Source organism: Wyeomyia smithii, chromosome 1 (genome assembly GCF_029784165.1).
Source record: "Wyeomyia smithii strain HCP4-BCI-WySm-NY-G18 chromosome 1, ASM2978416v1, whole genome shotgun sequence".
Taxonomy (NCBI): Eukaryota; Metazoa; Arthropoda; class Insecta; order Diptera; family Culicidae; genus Wyeomyia; species Wyeomyia smithii.
Window position 1 is genome coordinate 148,121,146 of NC_073694.1, and position 21,702 is coordinate 148,142,847.

Consider the following 21,702-nt stretch of genomic DNA (forward strand, 5'->3'; position numbering starts at 1 on the left):
AATTGCCAACAAGGTATTAAGTGGTGTTGTTTTGGTACAACCTGTCGCCTTCCTCAGGCTTTGGTTATTTATTACTGTTAGAATGTTCTGATTCGTTTTAGAAGCATTATTGTGAATAGTTGAACCATATTCGATGGTACCTCGTATTAGAGCCTTGTGTATGCTTAACATTGTCTGCGGGTGACCTCCGCTTTTGAGTCCGCTTATCACTTTAATCATATTCAGCCGATCGTTAAGTTTGCCTCTCAGTTCCCTGATGTGCCCACCAAAGGATAAAGTTCTATCCATTGTGACTCCAAGGTATTTATGCGATCTTACCGTTTCTATCAAAACTCCTCCAATGGTAAATTCCAGAAGTTTATCACTCAGCTGGAATAGCAGAGACTTAGTTTTGAGCGGGTTGATTTGCAGTCCTAGTTGTTCTGCCTTATTCTCAAACTCTTCTAAAAATGTTTGCCCTTTCTCTTTGAGTTCTTCTAGGTTTTTGCCCGTCACAATAACACCGAAATCATCGGCGAACTGGACTAGTTCTACCCCATCTATTTGTATATCGTGTAGTTCAAGGGTGTAGATTTTAAAATGAGTTGGAGACATTACATCCACTTGTGGTAGCCCGGTGCTTACTGTTCTTGTTAGTGTTCTGTCATTCATTTCGAAAATCACCGTGCGATTTTTTAAAAATGCTCCTATCCAAGCAATTATTTCCGGCGGTACGTTTTTATTCTTCATTATGTTTTCCAAAATCGGTACTTTTACATTGCTGAAGGCGTTACTTAAATCTATAAATATAGATGCGGTTAGCTTTCCTTCTCTCTTGTTAGTTTTGATCTTGTTCACTAAATATGAGACACATGTATTGGTGGACAACCCTGACCTAAATCCGAACGACTTTTCTGGGAGAATTCTGTCGTTCTCTAGGTGTTTTTTTTTAGTTTCTTGAGTACCGCTGTGTTTACCACTTTTGTACATGTTGGTACCAGTGATATAGGTCGTTTTCCTGCTATTTGCGTCTGATCTTTTCCTGCTTTTGGTATTGCTACCACTTTTATGTATTTAAGTTGTTCGTCCGAAAAGCCTCGCATCCATTGATTGTTTAGATCGACTAGTAAGTTGTTGACCACGGCCGGTTTTAGCTGTCGGAGCATCTCGTAACTAATTCTGTCATGCCCTGGTGCTGATCTACGTTTTTTTGAAGCTATTATCTCAATCCATTTGTCTTTGTCCAAAATCTCATATCCTGCAAGCATTCTTTCAGATGTCGTTTCATTGGTTACAGTACTTGGTCCAAAGTGTGTGTCCAAAAAACTCTCGGCCATTTCTACATCATCTAACAGTACATTATTCGCCTTTTTGTTGAATCTTTTGCCAGTAAGTCTCCCTACTAATTGCCACCAGCGTTGCTAAACGAGCGAGAAGCATAACATATCCACTCCTTTCTGCTTGAGAATCAGATGTGTGCTACGCTTCTCCAGTCGTTCGCACACACACCTTCGAGACACTCTTTATTATTCACGCACTTGCCAGAGCAGCAGCCAGCATACAACCGCTCGCAAATTCTCTTCTATCTTTTTACTCACGCCGAGTACGCGAGTACTCGAATAAGAGTACTTGACTAGGAGTGCTTGAAAAAATGTGCCCGAAAACGAAAATGCTTCGTTCACCGACTCACGCATGCGGTTTGTCAATCGCTGAACTGATGCCAAGCAGTTTTGCATCGTGCACCGACAGCCGAAAGTGGGGTGATGAATCTATATAGAATCGCATGCTTGAACGTGTAGGGTATCGGAATACCTACTCGCAGTGATGCCACATTTTTATCTGTATTTCGAATCTCAGGAAATCTCCTTGGTGATATTTCAATCTATATAAAAATCTGCATATTTACTCAACATATCCCTTAGAAGAAAAAAACGCAACATAGTTTGTTCATTGACTCATATACGCACACGTTTACGCGTAACATATAAATATAATGAAAACTCCCACACGCTCAATAGCATTTGAGTTCATTTTCGATTTTCAACTATATCGAAAAATTAATCTCGCGACTTCATGAAAACCAAAAAAAAACTGTATAGTTCTGTACTATTTCTAGAAAATCTGTAATTTGTATATACAGATATCGGTATGAAAAATACACAAAAAATCTGTATAAGTACTGATAAATCTGTATATGTGGCATCCCTGCCTACTCGTCGAAATATTCTTTTTGCCACCCCGCTTCGTCGTGCCTTGTCACTCCGTATCGTCATAATGCGTCTTGACGGACTTAACAATCACCTCCGCTGGTTGTGCTCGCGAGAAAGGGAGGTACTCGCGAGTGGGAAAGTACACGAGCGAGAGTGTGTGTGAGAAAACTCGCAAGCATCAACGCTCGGTAGTGTGAAAAGAAAAAAGTAAAAGAGAACGAGAAACAGTACGACAGGAGTATCTCTAGTATGAGATTTTGGTAGCGGCGAGAACGCCACTTGGAGTATCGCATGCTTTTTGCGAGCGAGTTTAACAACGCTGATTGCCACAACTCGTGTGAGCTAGTGTGTGAATTAATTTGATGTACGAACTCCTCTAGTTTTCGTTCTTTTTCTTTCTTCTTCAGACGTAGAAAAATCGCAGATTCTTTTTTGAAATGTATTAAGTTTTCGATGCTAGACACTCTATTAAACTTAGCTCTTGCTTCGCATTTCTTTTTCCAGGCCTCTTCTACCTCAGTAGACCACCAATATTTCGGGGTATGGTTGTCACGTTTTCTGCTTTCTTTACAGGCTCTCCTGACTTGTGATATGAGTTCACTTAGGTTCCCAACCTGTGTCTCCTCCAGCTTTGCCAAGTGTTCGTTGACTTGTTTCTTACTGTAGATCCAGAGTCGAGTTCGTTGCATGGATGTTTCCTCTAGTTTCATTTGAATTCCCAAATGCTGGCTTCCTATTCCGAAATTAAGAACGTTCCATTGTACATTTCCGTATAACTCTGGTGAGCACAAAGATATGTCTATTGCGGTAGTTCTTCTGCTCAAGTGAACTGGGATGTAAGTGCACGACCCGTCGTTGAGAATCAGGAAGTTGTAGCTGTTTATTAGATCCACCAGGATACATCCTTTTCTGTCACACTGTTCATCACCCCACTCGGCATGATGACAGTTCCAATCTCCGCCGATAAGCACTCTTTTGTGGTGCTTCAGGGTATCCAGAATAATAGATATGTCTTCCTCAAATTCATTTATAAGGCATGAAGGACTAATGTACACTGAAACCAACACAATGTTGGCAGTAGTTAGATACACTGAAACAGCTTGCGTGTTTCTTGATAGATTCGGCAAGTCTATTCTTTTAAAATTCAACGAATTTTTAATGTAGATGGCAGCGCCACCATATCCGTCTGCACTGGAGTGTAGAGCTTCGTGATATCTCGTAACCTTGTACCGTTTTATATTTTCGTAGACTTCTTGTGTCCACGATTCTGATAAAATCGCGATCGAATAATCTTCACCAATCAGAACTCTTTGTAATTCTTCTTTCTGTTTATATACGCTTTGAATGTTGCACTGTAAGATATTTATTTCATCACCCATTTCTGCTGTTATTTTACTTGATTATTCTTTTTCCTTTTTTTTTGATAAAAGATTGTATAATTATATAATTACGTCACTTAAATCAATGTGCTGCTTCAAACACATTTGTATTTTTCTTATTTGTTTTTCACTAAAATCTGTCTCATTCAACAATTCAGAGTAGATACTTATTATTTTCTCCTTCGTTCTTCTTATCTCTGCTTCTCTCATTTTATTTTCATTTTCTCTGAGAATTCCTTCCCATTTTTCTTTCTCTGTTACTTTCGCCATGTTGTTTAGCGCTGTTCCATTTTTTTCTGTCTCAGCCTTTTCTTTCCAGGAATTCATATAACCACCATTCGCAGCGCTTGAACTCGGTATACTCTGCTCATTTTTGCTGCGTTTTATTCCTTTCCCGATACTCTTTTTCGTTTCTGGATAAGTTTTGATTGCTGCAAGGACTTGTTGTCTGGTTTCATTTGTTTTTTTCCACTGTACACTCAGCGGTTCATGAGCCCGCTGCGCCAATTGTTCTGCATAGCTATCCTTGATTTCCGGAAAATCCATATTCATATTTAATAGCTCAAAGCGATTAGCTACTCTCACTGGGCATATTTCGTTAGCTTCGGTATATGTAAGATTTTGAACTGCCATTATTTTTTTAATTGATCGCTCCCGGTGCAATGTTCGCCTTTTTTACAATGAAGACAGTATATTGGTCGTGTGCAAATTTCTGTTTGATTTTCATTTCCATGTCTTTCCGTGCACACAGTACATCTTTGGCTTCCTCTACATTTTTCAGTTGCGTGGCTATAGCTTATACAGTTATGACAGAAGACTGGTTTCTGTATGAAAGGTTTCACTTTGCTTAAGCAACAAGAAATTTTTACCTCATCTGGTAAGGCTTTTGCTCTGAACACCACACTTATTCGGTTGATTGGGATTTTGACGTTTCCTTCATATCGGTGCAACCGGTATACCCCTAGCACAGGGACATCACATACCATATCGTTTTTAATTTCGTCTGGTGGAATATCCGCTGGTATTCCTGCAATAATGCCTGAAATGCTAATTAACCGTCGCGGTACATGGCATTTGTACATGTTGCTGGTGTTGTTGATGATTTCCATTAACTCGTTCGCTTTTTGTTAACTGCTCATCATGACCATAATTGTGTATCGACCGTTGTATTTCATATCAACTATAAACCTCTTTATTTGCTCTATTTTGCGTAAGGTATTGCCAAGAGAGAATTTGTTTATTTTAATATCTTGCTTTCGATCTTTATGCTCAAAAAGCAACTGATACGGTCCTTCATCGATGTGTGTGTATTTATGGTTTGTTGGTTCTTTTCTCGTTTCCTGCTGTTTGAATTCCAACGCAGTTGCGCCTTGTTTGTCCCCTCCCGGGGGATCTTCATCACCGTCCATCCTTCTTAAGCACTTTTCTCCTTTCTTATTTTCCCTCTTCGGCTAAATGGCGTCTATCGCCACGCATGAAAATATTTTTATTTTTGAGCTCACTAATCCGAACATCTTTGTCCGTTAAATACTGTACTATTCTTCCACTTATAATTTCTTTTTCACCTTAAAAAATAAGCTTTTTTCCACTCACGAATCAAAAGCACGTCTTTACCACTCAAAGAACGACTCCATCTTGAATAAAAAACTCGCAATAACCCTCCGTTATTGTTGTTTTGCTCTCTTATCAGTTTTTTTGTACAATTTGACAACTAAACCGAATGCACTCTAAACGAGGCTAACTATACAAATTAACGCTTTTGTCCTACACGCTCGAAACTTGTAACTCAAAAACTGAGAATACTCGACCCTAACCTGAACTTTTTTCTGTTGAACCCGAACGCAGTATTTTCCCGGTTCAACCCAGCCCAATGGCATCGCGCCATGTTTCAAGGGCAAACATCTCAACGTATATGTAAACGAGATAGCGTATCTCCGCCACTTTTCATACACCTTTATCTGACAGCTGACAGCGGGCACATTGTATGCTTGTTGCAGTGCTGAATCTGAGCTCAGGTCATGACACTATTACCACATACATAAGACATACGTAACACTCAGGAAGAAAGCTTCCAAAAAAGTTGGTACAAAATGATCTGCTCGAAAGTACCAACCTCTGTAAAAAAAACTCTGTTTGAGTAGTTTAGTAGGTTGTGTACCTGCGCAGCCCTGCATTTGTCTCGTTTCCACTCGAAAAATGCAGCATTGATTTTGTAAACAACTTTTTGACAGTTTCTTAAGGGATTTTGTTATGGGCTCGAGTGGAGCCGCGATGAAGAAAATTCATTCCCTTCATTTTCGTCGAGCAGTTCAAACTGGTGTTGGTTGGTGATGTTGGTGTTGGTTACAGAGGTTGGTACTTTCGAGTAGTTCATTTTGTACCAACTCTTTTGGAAGATCAGGAAGTGTTACGTATGTCTTATGTATGTGCTATTACTCGATATAAGGATGTTAACCCAACAAACAATTTTGTTGAATAATGGCTTATATAGCTATCCTCTTAATAACAGCTTAATAAGCTGTAAATCAACAAAATTATTTGTGGAGAATGGCGAACAGTATTTTTGATCTTTCCTCTTCCTCTTACTCTCGCACATTTTTGTTTGTTGGTTTTTTTCTTGAGATGTTACCTACTACGGTTATAGCACATACATAAGACATACGTAAGGGATCATCCACATACCACGTGGACAAATTTTTAACGATTTTGCCCCCCCCCCCCTCAAAAAAAATTGTATGGACCGTGGACATTAGCCACCCCCCCCCCCCCCCCCCCAAAGCTGTCCACGTGGTATGTAGATGGCCCCTAACACTGGCGTTTTTTTCTGGTACACGTTGCCCCATAGTACTCCGTACCTCGTCCTGTCTAACTGCTCGACAAATAATGAACAAAATGAATTTTATTTTACTCGCCTTTATCGAGCCCCAAACAAACTCCCATAAGGAACTGTCAAAAAGGTTATTTATAAAACCAATGCAGCATTTTTCGAGTAGGAACGAGACAAATGCCTGCGCAGGTATGTGGTTATACTACATACATTAGACATACGTAACACTCAGGAAGAAATCTTCCAAAAAAGTTGGTACAAAATGAACTACTCGAATGGTATCACACTCTGAACAAAATCACTGTTTGAGTTGTTTTTGAAGACAGTGTACCTGCGCAGCCCTGAATTTGTCTCGTTCCCACTCGAAAAATGCTGCATTGATTTCGTAAATAACTTTTTGACAGTTCCTTATGAGATTTTCTTTGGGCCTCGATAAAGCCGCGAAAAATAAAATTCATTTTGTTTATTATTTGTCGAGTAGTTGGATAGGACAAGGTACGGAGTACTATGGGGCAACGTATACCAGAGAAAACACCAGTGTTACGTATGTCTTACGTGTGTGGTATAACTGTTTCATGCTTATGGAATTTGTTTTGTTTCAATAAATGCTACTGAATTTCAGATGAAGAAAATTAAGAGTACATTTGACCTGACAGATAAGTTTTTTCAGTATCATTTTTGTCAATGCTGTCAGAGCTTGTTCGTATGGTACGTAACGCGTAATTTGGTATTTTTCAATATCTCCTAACCCTTATACCTCCCCCGCGTAACACAAGTTTGCATGGTTTGCCAGTGCACTGCATGCGCAGTTTAACACTTCGCTGAATACCCCGACGTTATGTAATATACGAATGTTCCCTAAATGACACCGTTGATAGTTCTTCTATTCGCCACTGGTTGGTAAAATGATGTTTTTGAGGTTAAACTCACGCGAGTTTCAGCCCTGCGTTGGATAATAAGACAAGTTTCGCAATCAGCTGTCAACCAATTCATTCGCTTGTAAACAACGACGGCTCCCGTTGCTCAAGTCTCGCTCTCCACAATAAAAGCGGGCCAAAAGGAAAAGGTCTTTAAATTTGTTAAACAATATCTATCGGAATCTGCCCTAACTAGCTGAAAATTGCGTGCTAGAACTATGGAACAAGATGAATTGTGAGTGCGAATGGTTTGACGATAACGAAATCAATTTAATCACAAAACTTTGTTTTTGTCTTCTAAACCACAGCACTTTGGAATACTTCTGTAGACTGTGTGCCGCGGAGGGGGTGGTGATACACCCGTTGTTTCCTCCGGGGGACGATGACCCGAAAGATGAACTGGTCAGAATGATCGACGTGCTAACCTCGGTTACGTTAACACGAACTCAGGACTCGTGTGCGGTCATCTGCGACAAATGTCTCCAGATGTTGGATCTGTTTTGTAGATTTCGAGAGGAATGCCTACGGCAGGATGTTATGATAAGAACACGGCGTGTTCTGGACAAAGAACGGTTGGAAGAAGAGCGACGGATGGCAGCTCAGCAGTTGCTAGCAAACCAGCAGGCAATTGTTCAAATTAAAGAGGAAGAAACTCCCGAACCGCCAACCATTGTGATAGATGACTGTAAAGAAGAACAAGAAGATGATGAAGATGTGGCAGGCGTAGAACCACAATCAACGGAAGCAGTGCTTCAATCTAGTCTCGTAGCAAATAGTACTTTCCAGTCACCGGCTGAGATCTCACTTTATTCACAGACGAGCAATCTTTCTATATCGGTCCATGTTAATCAGATTTCACTGAACGGAAGTGTCAGCTCAGAACCAGCGGAATCGTCTGAGTCAACAGGCGTAGAACTGCGTCCTCAGCGAGCAGCCTTCCGAAAAGGAAAACTCGATCCCAACAAGCCGCCGCCTGACTGTGAGCTTTGCCAGGAAAGTTTCGCAACCCATTACGACTATGAGCAGCACATGGACAATGTGCACGCGTGGGATCGTGGCACGCGTTGCTCACTGGCGTGCGACCCGTGTCAAATGCGGTTCACCAAGTCGTACAATCTAAAGCGGCACATGTACGAGGTTCACGGAGAGCTGGCACCCGGACTGACAGTAACTGCGTGTGAATACTGCGGACTGCGGTTTCTGCGCGGTTACACACTTAACCGACACGTGGCCAAAATGCACAGTAAGCGAAAATCGAAAAAACTGATGGTGATCAAGAGTAAGTGAGTTGGTAAAGAGAATTAGGTTTAAGAGGAGAGGGAAGTCTGGCGGTCAGGCCGAACTAATCGTACCAGTGGCCATATATATGAGTGTAAAAAACAAAAGACATTAGACTTATAATGACTGATGAGACGTCTTGCACTGGTGGCAATTTTTGGTAGTTCTTTTTTCATTTATTCAAAAATCAACTTTGATGGGTTTATCGGCTTAATCAGTCCGTGTATACTAGCAAAAACGATTTGTTTTTTCTTATTCCGACAGTTTCGGTGACGGTGACTGTCGGAATAAGAAAAAACAAATCGTTTTTGCTGGTATACACGGACTGATTAAGCCGATAAACCCATCAAACTAACCGTTTCAGTCGTCATATAAACAAATTCAAAAATCAACATTAAGAGATTTGGTTGATATCAGGATTACGATTTAATTCTTCGGTAAAGTACCTGAAATAGGTACTTTTTTAATTCTGCTTGATTTATTTTGAAACCCATATGTATATTCTCGGTATTGGGATGAGCGATTCCACTTAGCTGGCTAAAGGTTATCTTCGCTTTGCAATCAAATTTTGGATATTCAAAGAAAAATAGCGCACTGTTGAAAATCTATACATAAACAGCATGTTTGTACATTAAAATATGTCAACCTAATTGATCACCATCTATTTTACCAGGGTCAAGATAGTCTCTCGCGTATTCCTCAGAAAAGATATTTTTTAATTTAAAGAGCAGAAAGCAAACTACTATTCATAAAACAAGGTGTATTTATTTCTAATCAGTATTAGTTTTCCTAACATTAACGGTGTAATCTCGTATCGACAAAATATATAATCTCTAAAAAACGCATATTCCCTACGACTGAACATTATCCAAAATCCATGCCAGATAGGTGCCGATGTTGGTATATACATCCGGAAAATTCAGTTGGCACTTGTTGGGTCCGAATGACAGCAATCCATGCAGCACATAACGTGGACTGTTGTCGACGGTTTGAACCGCTTGTAAAGGGGCCGCTGGAATATCGAATACGCAGCTCGTACCTGCTGCTGTCGCGTCACGATCGACACAAATCTGCCGGAATGTTTTTTCCAGCGGAATTCGATTTTCGTTGTAGAGTCGCTGACAGGTGACGGACTCGACAACGGCTACCTCAGCCCGCTGGACGCGTGGTTGTGTAGCGCTACCCTTCCAGCCCACTCGAGTGTAGTTTTGCGGCTTAAAACTGCGCAACGTTTTTGATAGAGGCAGACAGATGGGTTTAACATTTTCCTGAGAAATATCGGCTGATTGACGAAGTCGGATCAGAGCAATATCATTTGCGAAACGTGGTTTGTTGTATTGATGATGAACGGTAACGGTTTCGATGTTGAGAGTTTGAGTCGCAGGTGCACACGTTGACTGACCATCTAGTTCATCACAATCCTGACTAGTAGAAGTGTCGTATTCGCCGAGTCTAATTGCTACAGGCTTATATTTTTGTGTGTTATACACGCATTGGGCAGCTGTGACCAGGTAGCGCTCGCTGATTAAGATTGCATGACAAAAAGTTTTTCGCTCTCGAACTCCCTGTTGAGAATATTCTATTAGTCCAACCCAAGGGTAGGTCAAGAATATAGGTTTGTTAGCTTCTTTGTCGAAAGGGTACGGATTGAGACCGCAGATGTCTTGACTGAGAAGTGTAAGCTTAGGATGTACGTCGGAACGGGCAGGAGCTTCGACGAAAGACGAGTTTAACTGTTGGACAATCCAGTCGATATACCGTGCAACATCCGTGAAGGCCACATATTCGAACGGGTCGCAACGGCCCGTAAGTTCGATTTTTGGTGAAAACGATACTATTCCCCGAACAAAGTAGCGATCGCCATACAAGAAAAACATTCCACCTCCACTGTCTCCGTTACAGGCATTTACTCCATCACGTCTACCAGCGCAGTACATGTTGCTGGTCAGAGCTTGCCTGAATGCATCACTATTACTGTCGATGCAGACTTGATTGTCCACGACTGGCAGTTCCGCTTCGTTTAGAATCTCGGAGAAATTTAACTTCCCGGTTGCGCCGAATCCAACCACCGTTCCCACCTGGTCTCGAATCAGTAACCGGTCGTCCCCCTTGTCCCACAAGCAGACTGGTTGAACGTAATCCGTGAATTTGATGTCAGTGGCCAGTTTGATGAGCGCTATATCATGTTCGACCGAATCAGCATAAAACCCTCTGTGAACCAGGATGTGATCCGCTGCATGCTCTTGAGCGCGGTCGTCGGCCACGTGAAGTCGATTACGTCCGACCTGTATCGAGAGATGTTGACTGTCAATGACTCCGCCGGGTAAACGTACGCAGTGGGCGGCTGAAGACAATGTACAGTAAGAGAATTAGTAACATTGCTGATACATTTTTAGCCTAGTTCTCAACCGGGATATGTATGCCAAGAAATTTGCCCCATAGTAACCAATTTCTTTGCATATTATTCCCAACACGTGATTCGTACAAAATTGTGCCACACATTTAAACCTAGCGTTAAGCAAACCTCGGAACCATGCTGATTTATGCTAAATAAGTCGAATATGAGAATAAATCGAATATTGATAAAAAAAAACTTAAAAAATAATATAATTTTTGAAATTTAAAACATGCTTCACAGCCTCACTGAGAATGAATAGGGTCTAAGTGCACAAACGGCGCTTTGATATAGAACTACGAATAGTTGTTGCAATAATAGATATGTAAAGCTTCGCAGATATTTTAACGCTTTTGCCTTTGTAACGCATTCGTAAGCAGTGTTACCACATTTTCAGCTGCAAAAATCTTTTTCATCTGTACTATTTCCCGGAAAAGTCTGTACCAAAATCTGTACCACTGCGCCGACTCAGTTAATATCAACAACGTTAATATCAACCAGTTAATATCAATATCAACCATATCAACCAAACTACTAGCTCGATTGTCAATAAAACTTTTGCACACTTAAGATTGGGGCTCGGTAATGCATATTACCAAGCCATTGCGATTCAACCTCCTGAAAATTTAGCCAAAAAACAATGAAACCCATAATTCAACAACACTACCGATATTTCGGATATTTTGTGCCAACATTTCAGTTTGGTTAAATCGAGATTTACCAAATATATATTTAAAAAATGTAACAGCTGCCGTTTTTAACCGAATGGTGCCATTCTCGGCAGCAAATTACTGAGATTTGGCAGTAAATTCTAAGTGCGTGAATTGCAAGATCGCATTCATTGTATCGTTGCAGATTCGGTCAAAAAGTTTTGTCTAATCTTTTCTAGCCATTTAAAAAATCAGTACTTATCTGTACTTTTTCTCGAAATCTGTAATCTGTACGGTACAGAATCTGTACCGGAAAAACCGAGAAAATCTGTACATTTCCAGATAAATCTGTACAGTTGGCAACAGTGTTCGTAAGCCCACGACCACGCGTATGCATGTTTCCTTCGCGTATCTCGTATTATCCTTAGTCTTGGTTATCAAGATAAGCGAAATTATGGCAAAATGCATCTGAAAATGCATGTAGTAAGTATACTATAAAGTATATATCGCGTTATATACACGGATCTGTTACTGTTGCGCATATTGTTGATGATAAGTATTTATCCTTCCCCTTAATGAAAGATCCTTCTTTTTTCTTCTCTTTCTTTCGTATTGATAGTATGTATTCAGCGTTTTGATCAGTGAACTAAATTTTATATATAAAACTATTTTTTTCATATCGCTTGCTAACCTGGAGGGCTAATAGCAGTCTCGATCAACTAGATTAGTCGAGAGAATTCGTTATCGATATTGTTTTTGGCACATTTTGCATGTTGTAGGATAAGTACAACCGTGCCCCAGTGCTGAACAGGCTTTGTTTTGCTCATCTTCATCTTAAAGAGAAAGAGTTTTCTTCCCTCTTAACAACTGTGAGCTTACATTCAATGTGCATTAGCAATGGGCAAAATCGATCCAATTTTTGCAAAATCGATCTTTTCGGGCTGATTTATCGATTTTTTGAATCGATTTCTCTGCGCGCGATTTTCTACTGAATCGATCCTTTGGATGGCAAGATCGTTTTTTTCGCCTGAAAAATAAATGTGTGCAAAACGAATTGAAGACAATAGTGATTGCATTTATTGTTGCTAACGTAATCTGCGGCCGAATTCCGAGAACACCTTTTTTCGAAGAGAAGAAAATTTCTTAATTGATAGTATACAAAATTTTTTTCTTCTCTCCGAAGAAGTGTGTGCTCGGAACTCGGACACTGATCTGAAAAATGTGTCAATTTTTACCGGGATGACCATAGTTGAAGAATGGGCTAAAGTTCAATAGACATGAAACCGAGGAAAACGCATTTCAAATGCTTATGTTGGTTCAAACAATTGTCTACGTCCATGACAACTTTTTTCATGAGTATGTCACCACCCCCACAAGGTTCCAGAATATCCAGCTTTCTACGAACGGTAATGGCGGATAGGGCACGCTGCCCATTTTGACGTTTTCTGTAGGTCAGGAAAGCTGGATAACCTTGTCGTCGAGCTGAAAAAGTACAATCCGCAGCCAAATTAAGTCCCTCCAGTATTTTTAACGCAGTAACCATTTTTTTGCCTTTGTAAACGCGACATCAATAGACAAACCCGTATGAAATTTGGCTAATACGCATGCGTTGTGAAATATATCAAGGATTAGGGGTTGGTGAAACGGCTCTTTTGCAAGAGCGGCTATGAACTGACTCATGGTTCACAATGATTCACGAGCGTTGACAGTTTGTGTAGTCTCGGTAAACTTCGGGTTCACGCGAACCAAACAGTTTTGCTGCGCCCAAAAAACCGTGGTTCTTTTCCGTGAGCTGTTCGTTCTTTCGCTTTTTCTAAGAACCGGTTCATATGAACGGCTCGTGAGCCGTTCACCCATTCCTAGCGAGGATGAAAAGAACGACGAGACAAGTTTGCACCTCGTACTGAATATAAATTACCGACCACAAGACCACCTCGAAAGTTTGACATATATTGTATACATTCATTACTAACTGATTGGTGTATATTGGGGTGGCAATGGACTTTGACAGTTTTATTTAGAAGTAGTGTTCAATGTTACGCCCTCACGAACAGTTAGCAAAATTTCGATTTTTTGGATAACACCCGACCTCGACGTTTTATACATTTCTAATAACCCGTTCACATGATGTAATATTGCTCATCTTGATTTCAAATCCCATACTCCAATTTTCCGTGAAAACTAGATGTATGTATGTTTCAAGATACGCGATATCACGTGCTATCTGCTATAGTATGAACAAGGCATAAGACATTTGGCACAAAAAAAAACTATTACAAACTGTGCTTTTCTTCAGAAGTCGAGAAAGTGAAATTTAGACCAAATACTCCTGAATTCCGATTGAGCTGAAATTTTGCATTACATTGGATATTGAATTTACCATTTTGGATAATAGCCAACATTATTTCATATTTGCTACCTCTGTAAGTGCACTTTTTGAAAATTGGCTTCCGTAGGGACGTTGTTTACTATCGTTGTGGGTGTTTACTATCAAGCACCAATTTTTTGATTTCCGTAGAAAAGGCATATGCGCTTATTTTTCAACTATGAGTAGCGGGGTACTCGTTAACTCAAATATTGCAAAAGTTGAATTAAATGTTCGTGTATATGCCGTGCTGCATTCTGTTCTGCATGGTGTCGCGCTCGCCATTTTTGTTTATTTGAGTTTGTGCTGCGGATGTTCCGATTTTTTTATGAATTGGGTTGTTCAGCCATATCAGTTTTTTCTATCATCTGAAAGATCTGAATTTTCTAAGTAAAACGTGATTTAAAAAAAATTATATCATTATCCTTTGCTTTCTAAATCACAATTTGAAACTGCTTGAAATTCACTCGAAACCGCTACAATGACAGATCGCCCAACTACCAACTGCCATTGTAGCGATTTAGAGCGAATATTTGTTTTTTTCTCAAAAACCGAAGGAAAATGATACAAATTTTTAAAAAATCACGTTTTACTTAGAAAGTTACACTCTTTTGGATGATATATAAAAATCGGAAATCCGTGAATAGCTAAACAACCCAATTATACAGGTTTGGATTGCTCTTAGTGCATCCGAAACAATAGACCATTTCACGAACTGACAGGTGTCACGGATCCTGCTGATTTTGATGATGCTTTCACGTGCATTATGTCAGCGGTTCCAAACTTTCTGTCAAAATTTCGTTCATGAATCAAGTTCACAAACGTCTCGTGAAACGGTCTATGGGATGAGCGACAACGAAAACTCTTAGTAGAAAAAAAAAACCGCCAAAAGAGTACACGTGGTAAAAGAAGATGGCAATAAACTAAAAAAGCCGTATCGTTAGTAGATGTTGTGAACGAAAACTCGTTGAACATGATTGATGAACCAGAAAACGCAAACAAAACAAAATCTCCATAAATATAGCCAAAAAAAGTCGTAAAAAGCTTATACCGAACAAAAATCGATTTTTTGTTGAATCGATTTTCCCAACTCGATTTTCTCATGAATCGATTTTATTGATTTTGATTAATCGATGCAGGAGAATCGATTTTTTTTCAAAGATCGCCCATTGCTAATGTGCATCACACGGGCATCTGCTGTAGAGAGAGCGCAGAGTAATAGTTTCTCTGACGAAAAAACAGAGGGGATTCACTGCTGTCAAAATTCATATATGTGTGCGTTATCGCAGATCAACTCTGATCCATGACGTTTGTTGGTCCATGATGTTTTTAACTATGAGCAACAATGGGGGAAAATCACTACACAACACATTCATGAAAGTTTTCCGCGGTTTCTCGAGTTTTGATAAAACAACGTTCCAATTCTATTATATTCCACATCGATCAATTTCATGACCAAAAAGAACAAAAACCAAAACAAACGCCATGTTGCCGAATATGTTGGTTACACGATGTTTGACAGGTAGATCCCCCGCTGCGAAAAAATGCTCCTAATTTGACAGAGCATCCGCGCACGCAAGAAAAATGAAATAAATTGCTCGGCGACCAACTGAGCATTGCGTTACCGTTCTCATTGGCCCTGACGACTCTGTTGTTATTGGTTTGGTTTTTACTTGCGAAAGTGAAGGAGGGAAATATTTTTGCTTTTGTTTTCACACATAAATTGACAATTTCATATGAGAGTTCGCGTAGGTGCGAACAGCCTCAAAAATCTCTTTTACTTGTGTCAGGGCCAATCGCTCTGGGGTGCGGCAAAAACCGAGCCTTTGGCATCCCTATACCGAGTAAAAGTGAATGACAATGAACTCATGTCCTGGGCTCAAATTAATGTGTGCCCGCTGTCAGCAGTAAGATAAAGATGTATGAAAAGAAGCGGTGATATGCTATCTCGTTCCCACATATGTTGAGATGTTAGCCTTTGATTTATGGCGTGATGCCAAAGGGGTGGCAAAAACAGTATAAAATCGAACTTTCTGCAGAATACGCACCCATGGTGAGTTGTGAATCTTCCTATAATATTATATTCGAAAACGGTTAGAATGTGGCTTCAATATGAACCTAAATGTTTTGATATTTGGCCAACTTCTCTTCTAGTAAAGGAGAAGCTAACGAAAACTACTCCCTCTTAAACTGAGAGAGCAAATAAAGGTTTATCCCTAACACGTGATGATAAAGAGTGAAAAGGAACTCTGCGACTGAAATACTCTACGTCTAAATGTGGATAATTACTCACTCTGTGTGAGAGAAAGTCTAGTTCTCTAAGGGGTTTGGCAGGTAGAAAAGGAAATTTGGGCAAACATCAAGAGAACGGAAGAAGCCTGGTGCTGAATCGAGAAAATTTCCAGTTCGAAAAGATCCTCGACCTGATCGGGAATCGAACCCGATATCACAACCGTGTGTGAGAGAGCTGGCCGACCGACATCGCTAACCACATAACCACGGGGACCACATCAAACAATATAAAACTATGTGAATTATTAAAAAATATATTCTGCTTGAAAAGTCTTACGCGGTACCTAACACAGCGAAGCGAGTTCGCGGAAAAGAAAGTCCTACTCATAGGGCTACATCCCGCATAATCAAAAACCATTGCTGAAGCGGTAAGGACTTTAACTGTACTTAATGAAGTATGGTAACTGTTTGTCATAATATTTATTATCAGTTATTACTGTACTAAATTGAATGACTTAAACTATTGAGCTACAATATTATATTCAGTATCCCCAAACAGGATAGAGGGCACTATTTGTTCACCACATCTTCAACGGTTGAAGCTTTTTTCTATCCAGTATCTCCGAGCAGAACGAAGTTGAAGTCGACATTGCACGACGAATGCAAAACAGCTCCCCTCGCAGCCTGAAAGAATACTACACCCCTTTGGCATCACGCCATGTTTCAAGGGCTAACATCTCAACATATGTAAAAACGAGGTAGCATATCACCGCTTCTTTTCATACATCTTTATCTTACTGCTGACAGCGGGCACAAATTAATTTGAGCCCAGGACATGAGTTCATTGTTATTCACTGTTACTCGGTATAGGGATGCCAAAGGCTCGGAATACTATGACACTACTCACAAAGAGAAATGTAGGCTGGCAAGTGATGATATCTGCAGGTGAAAAACAAAAACATCATGTTTTTGCAAAAAATAAAGAAATCGCCACTAACAATCTTTATAATATTCAAAACAATATCACGACTATTCCACGAACGATTATCAGAATATAAATTTTGAAGAATAGTATTTGAAAAATAGTTTTAGTACAAAATTTTAGATTGTTAGTTTACCATATCGTGTATAATATCGAAAAACATATGTTCGGGAAATCGATGTTTTTGAATGGTAACCATACCTAACGCCTAGCTCACCAAATGGTTATTTCTCAGTTTACTATAAACTAGATGGTCAAAACTGTAGCTAATATGGTATGTAAATGGTTCGGGGCCGTTCCTAAACCACGTGGTCATATTTTGATCTCTTTTTATACCCCCCGTACCGCCTCGTGGTCTTTCGTGGTCTTTTGGCAAAATTTGTTATGCGGGATAGCGATTCATTACGTTCCTAAGAGCAGTATTTGGTCAAACCTACGGATTGGTACAAGCTTCAAACTCCAGTGCTGAGCTTCGGAAAATAGCAGAGAAAAAAAGAAAGCGTGCCCGTTGCTTGGAAACCGGACTGTCGTGTTTTTATCGAAACAATTACCAATTTTATTGTTTCTCCTAATTATTCTTTAGCGTGCACTATACAAGCAGATATGTCCTTTCAATCTCCATTTATCCTATCAGAGTGAATTCCTGGCATTTCAGCGTTACAATCTGCCCAACTGTTTGGGTAAATTTCAAATTAGGTCAATTGAAATTTCCATTGGAATTTTGCAACATTGCGCGGAGGCAAAAACATCATATCAAGAAGACTGGCATCGCTGGATCGATCCTATACAAATGACAAGCGTCAAATTAAACAGCGCACTCCATCTATTGAAGGTGGAAGTTTGCATCGCTGCGAAGACAGAGTGGGCGTATGTGGTGGTCCAACCTGTGCGATCGGCTTGCATTCGCATCGCCAGCACACACACTAGCATGCGTCAGTTCCACTTTTACTCGAAAGACTGCGCTGCCAAAACTGTCGCTCAATCTCAGGCAGAGTTCCCAGTCTTCTTGATATGATGTTTTCGGCGGAGGTTACCTTGGGTGCGCAAAAATATTGCGGTCTACGGTATATACGGTAGATAACTGATCATCTTTTTGACTACTGTAATGATTTGTTTTTAAGTTGAGCTTTTATTCTTATTAGGATCTTGATCCTGCAAATTCATTATCTTCTTCAAAGCAATAAAAAAAAATTATTAGATTAAACAAAAGGGTTGGTTTGATTAAACAGACATTTTTGTTTAATTTAACCCTAGAAAGATAGTCTGCTTCAATTTGACTCCTCGCTTTTAGAGACATTACCCTATTCGTTTTTAAATAGTTCGAATCCGTTTTTGTTTTTCAAAAAACTGAATCCTGGTATCAAATACCAGGGGTGATATTGCGCATTTCGTTTCGAGCAACTTAAACAAAACTAAATGATCGCTGGGGGACGTTAGCCGCAGGACAAATGACAATGACAGCTCCTTTTAAGCTTAAAGCATAACTGGCAGTATGGGACCTACTCGAAAATAGCGAAAATCGTTCGAATCAAGCTGCGCAATGCCACCCAAGAATTCAGTTTTTTGAAAAACGAAAACGGATTCGAACTACACTAAGGTCGCTTTTAACGCGTTTTCTACGTGGATTTTTAACGCGGCTTTTTTACGCGGATTCCGGAATTTACGCGTTTTTTTACGCGGATTCCGAAATTTACGCGTTTTTTTTACGAATTTACGCGTTTTTTTTACGCGGATTCCGGAATTTACGCGATTTTTTTTACGCGGATTCCGGAATTCACGCGGTATTTTTTTGCGCGGATTCCGGTTTCCCTTCACTCGGAATGCAGCATTAACGCTGGTTTTTTTACACGTATTCCGGAATATACGCGTTTTTTTTACGCGGATTCCGGAATTTACGCGTTTTTTTACGCGGCACGTATCCCCCGCGTAAAAAGCGACTTTAGTGTATTTGAAAAAGAATAGGGTAATGTTTCCAAAAACGAGGAGTCAAATTGAGGCAGACTATCAAATTTTGTAACACCGTAATGATTACTCATTAAATTTTAAACAAAAACTTGCATTTTGAATGGTTTGAAATTCATGCGTCAATTTAACGCCAAAATAAGATGATCTTTTTGGGGTTAATAGAAGCCAATAAAATGTCGTATTGTTTCAATAAAATCTGTTCATTTGTTTGAAGCAAACAATTTAATTGAGTTAATAAGATGCTTTTATTAAAATTAATTGTCCTTTTTGTTGGCCGGAAAACAATACATTTTTTTTATTATTATTTTATTAATACAAACCAAAATTTATTTGATTTGATTGAATTTTTTCTGCGTGATGCTGGCAAAAAAACACTATCATTAAGCTGGGCTGAGAAAATTAAACATTTTTTTCGGAGCTTAATTTTATTCTTTTATTTATCCCGTAGTTCTCATTAGCGCAAGTGCCCGCATTCTAGCTACCTCTAGTACGACGAAAATAGGATTATTCAAAGGTAAATGATGGGTCATCTGAAAAAATGCCTGATGGCATTTAATAGAGCACAAAATTGTTCAACTTCTTGATTTGAGACCGGTTTAAATCAACCAGAATGCTATTGGGTTACACATACAGATGTGTGTATATTCTGAATGTTTTGAAGCTTTTGTACCACATAGAGAATGAATTTCAAAAAAAATCATTTTTTCCAGGATTCTTCACATTTTCACATTATTTTTTGATCGCACATTGGGGTTCGAAAAAACAAACAGTAAGAAATTCGTTTGTTTGGAAGTTTGGAAAAATTCAGGACTATGCTATCGCTGTAAAATCTTATATATTTGCTGCGTACCCAACATCTCAACGGTCCGCGGATCCCCTGAAAGATACAAAAAAAGTCCAGCAAAAAATCCATTTAACTTAAAATGATTGCAGGAAGAACTCTTCACTCTCACATTATAAAGGAATAGCATGATATAATCCCCTTGGAAAAATTTGCTCCGCGATTTTTCTCTGGATCAAAATTATCTGGCCTACAGAAGACGACAAGATGAGTTGCTTCCATTGGCCACCATTACCGCTCGTGAAAAGCTAGATAAAAAGATACTGAAAATTTCTTTGAAAGTTACACTAATACAAGATTCCCAGAGTCAAATCGATTTGTTTTCAACTAAAAAAATTAGCAATCGCTCAGTACAAAGGATACTTCATTAATAAGTTATATGACATGCGTGTTACTTGCCTTAAAAATGCTGCTTAACTGACAAACAAACGAAATTTAATTGAAAATCGGTTTGCAACTTGGGCTAGTGATTGGAAATTTTTTTTGCTCATTCAGTAACTAAACGGGAATATGTACAAACGTAAACAAATGGAGAATCACATGCTCAACAAGAAAGTAACTCTTGTTCAGTTTTTTGCTTACTAGAAACATTAACAATGAAATGATTCACTTGACTGCGTCCACACCTTTCCAGTAAATAAGTAATCTTACCTGTCAGAATTGTGTTTTTGTCCAAAATTGTTCCCCCGCACTTGTACTCGAAGTTACCGCCCTCCCGATGGAAAATGGCCGTGTGCCAAGGCCAGTTTCCAATTCTAGCCTCCTTTCCTCCGAAGATTAGTTGCGTAATCTTGCGCTTTCGCTGGCCACAATCTTTGGGGAATCCACCCTGAACTTCTGCTGAGACCAGAACGCAAAGTGTGATTAACAAGCTTACTAAATTGCGGGCCATATTAGCGATGACTTCGTACGATCGCAATCAACTTCAATCCAAGTGTGTTAACTTCTTTTAAAAACAGCCGTTACACACACCGTCGACGGTCTGAAAAACACTGACTGATTCTCACACGCGATCAGCATCAAAACAGTCGGGTCACACAGGGGGATTCCCTTTAGATTAAATTTTATACGTTTATACATCGATTCCGTTCGCAACGAAGAGCATAGACGGGCTAACAGAATCAAAAGCTAATTGTGGTAGTAAGTGCTGAAGCACAAATTACTACGATAGAGAGTTACCCTGTTCAGCTGACATCCTTATCATTTTGGTTGTTCCATGGATGGATCAAATCACACCAGAGATGCTATTTGAGCTGATTAGTTCCAAAGCTCGCTCATAAGCCGGCATAAACTTTTACTCTCTTATCTGCTTTGAATTTATTATCATAATCTTCTTGGCAATAGCGCTACCTGGGTCCCGATCAAGGTTGTTAATACGATAAATTATCGATAAATATCGATTTATAATTTATCGATAAATCGATAAATTATCGATAAATTATCGTTTGACGATGACGATACCGTCTTCAAACATTAACGATATCGGCGATAACGATAGTCACTAGACGTTATCAGCTCACTAACGCCTTATGCCAGTTTTGTCTGCTGTGGTAGCGAATGGTGTACGACTTGATCAAAAAGCAGGCACGGGGTGAGGAAACGTTTTTTCACTTCGGAGGATTGGAGACGAAACATCACTAGGCAACAGGAAGAAACTTTTTCTTATTTGTTTATGTTTTGCT

At 39.6% G+C, this 21,702-nt stretch overlaps 2 protein-coding genes across 2 annotated transcripts; one reads left to right on the forward strand and one right to left on the reverse strand.

The window, feature by feature from the left end:
* The first annotated feature begins 7,308 nt into the window (after positions 1-7,308).
* Positions 7,309-9,442, forward strand: LOC129733978 (zinc finger protein 148-like). The gene is made up of 2 exons (XM_055695635.1): positions 7,309-7,547; positions 7,621-9,442. Exons 1-2 carry the CDS (start codon positions 7,531-7,533, stop codon positions 8,597-8,599), a joined length of 996 nt encoding a protein of 331 aa, XP_055551610.1. The 5' UTR covers positions 7,309-7,530; the 3' UTR covers positions 8,600-9,442.
* Positions 9,336-21,077, reverse strand: LOC129733977 (transmembrane protease serine 9-like). The gene is made up of 2 exons (XM_055695633.1): positions 20,672-21,077; positions 9,336-10,934 (listed from the first exon to the last, which is right to left on the reverse strand). Exons 1-2 carry the CDS (start codon positions 20,910-20,912, stop codon positions 9,442-9,444), a joined length of 1,734 nt encoding a protein of 577 aa, XP_055551608.1. The 5' UTR covers positions 20,913-21,077; the 3' UTR covers positions 9,336-9,441.
* Between the last annotated feature and the right edge of the window lie 625 nt (positions 21,078-21,702).

What these genes read in the sequence shown, in the direction of transcription:
- LOC129733977 (XM_055695633.1), bottom strand. Translation starts at nt 20,912, where the DNA reads ATGGCCCGCAATTTAGTAAGCTTGTTAATCACACTTTGCGTTCTGGTC. An exon ending in CAAAAACACAATTCTGACAG is followed by an intron (nt 10,935 to 20,671) that starts GTAAGATTACTT and finishes CATTGTCTTCAG; the next exon opens with CCGCCCACTGCGTACGTTTA.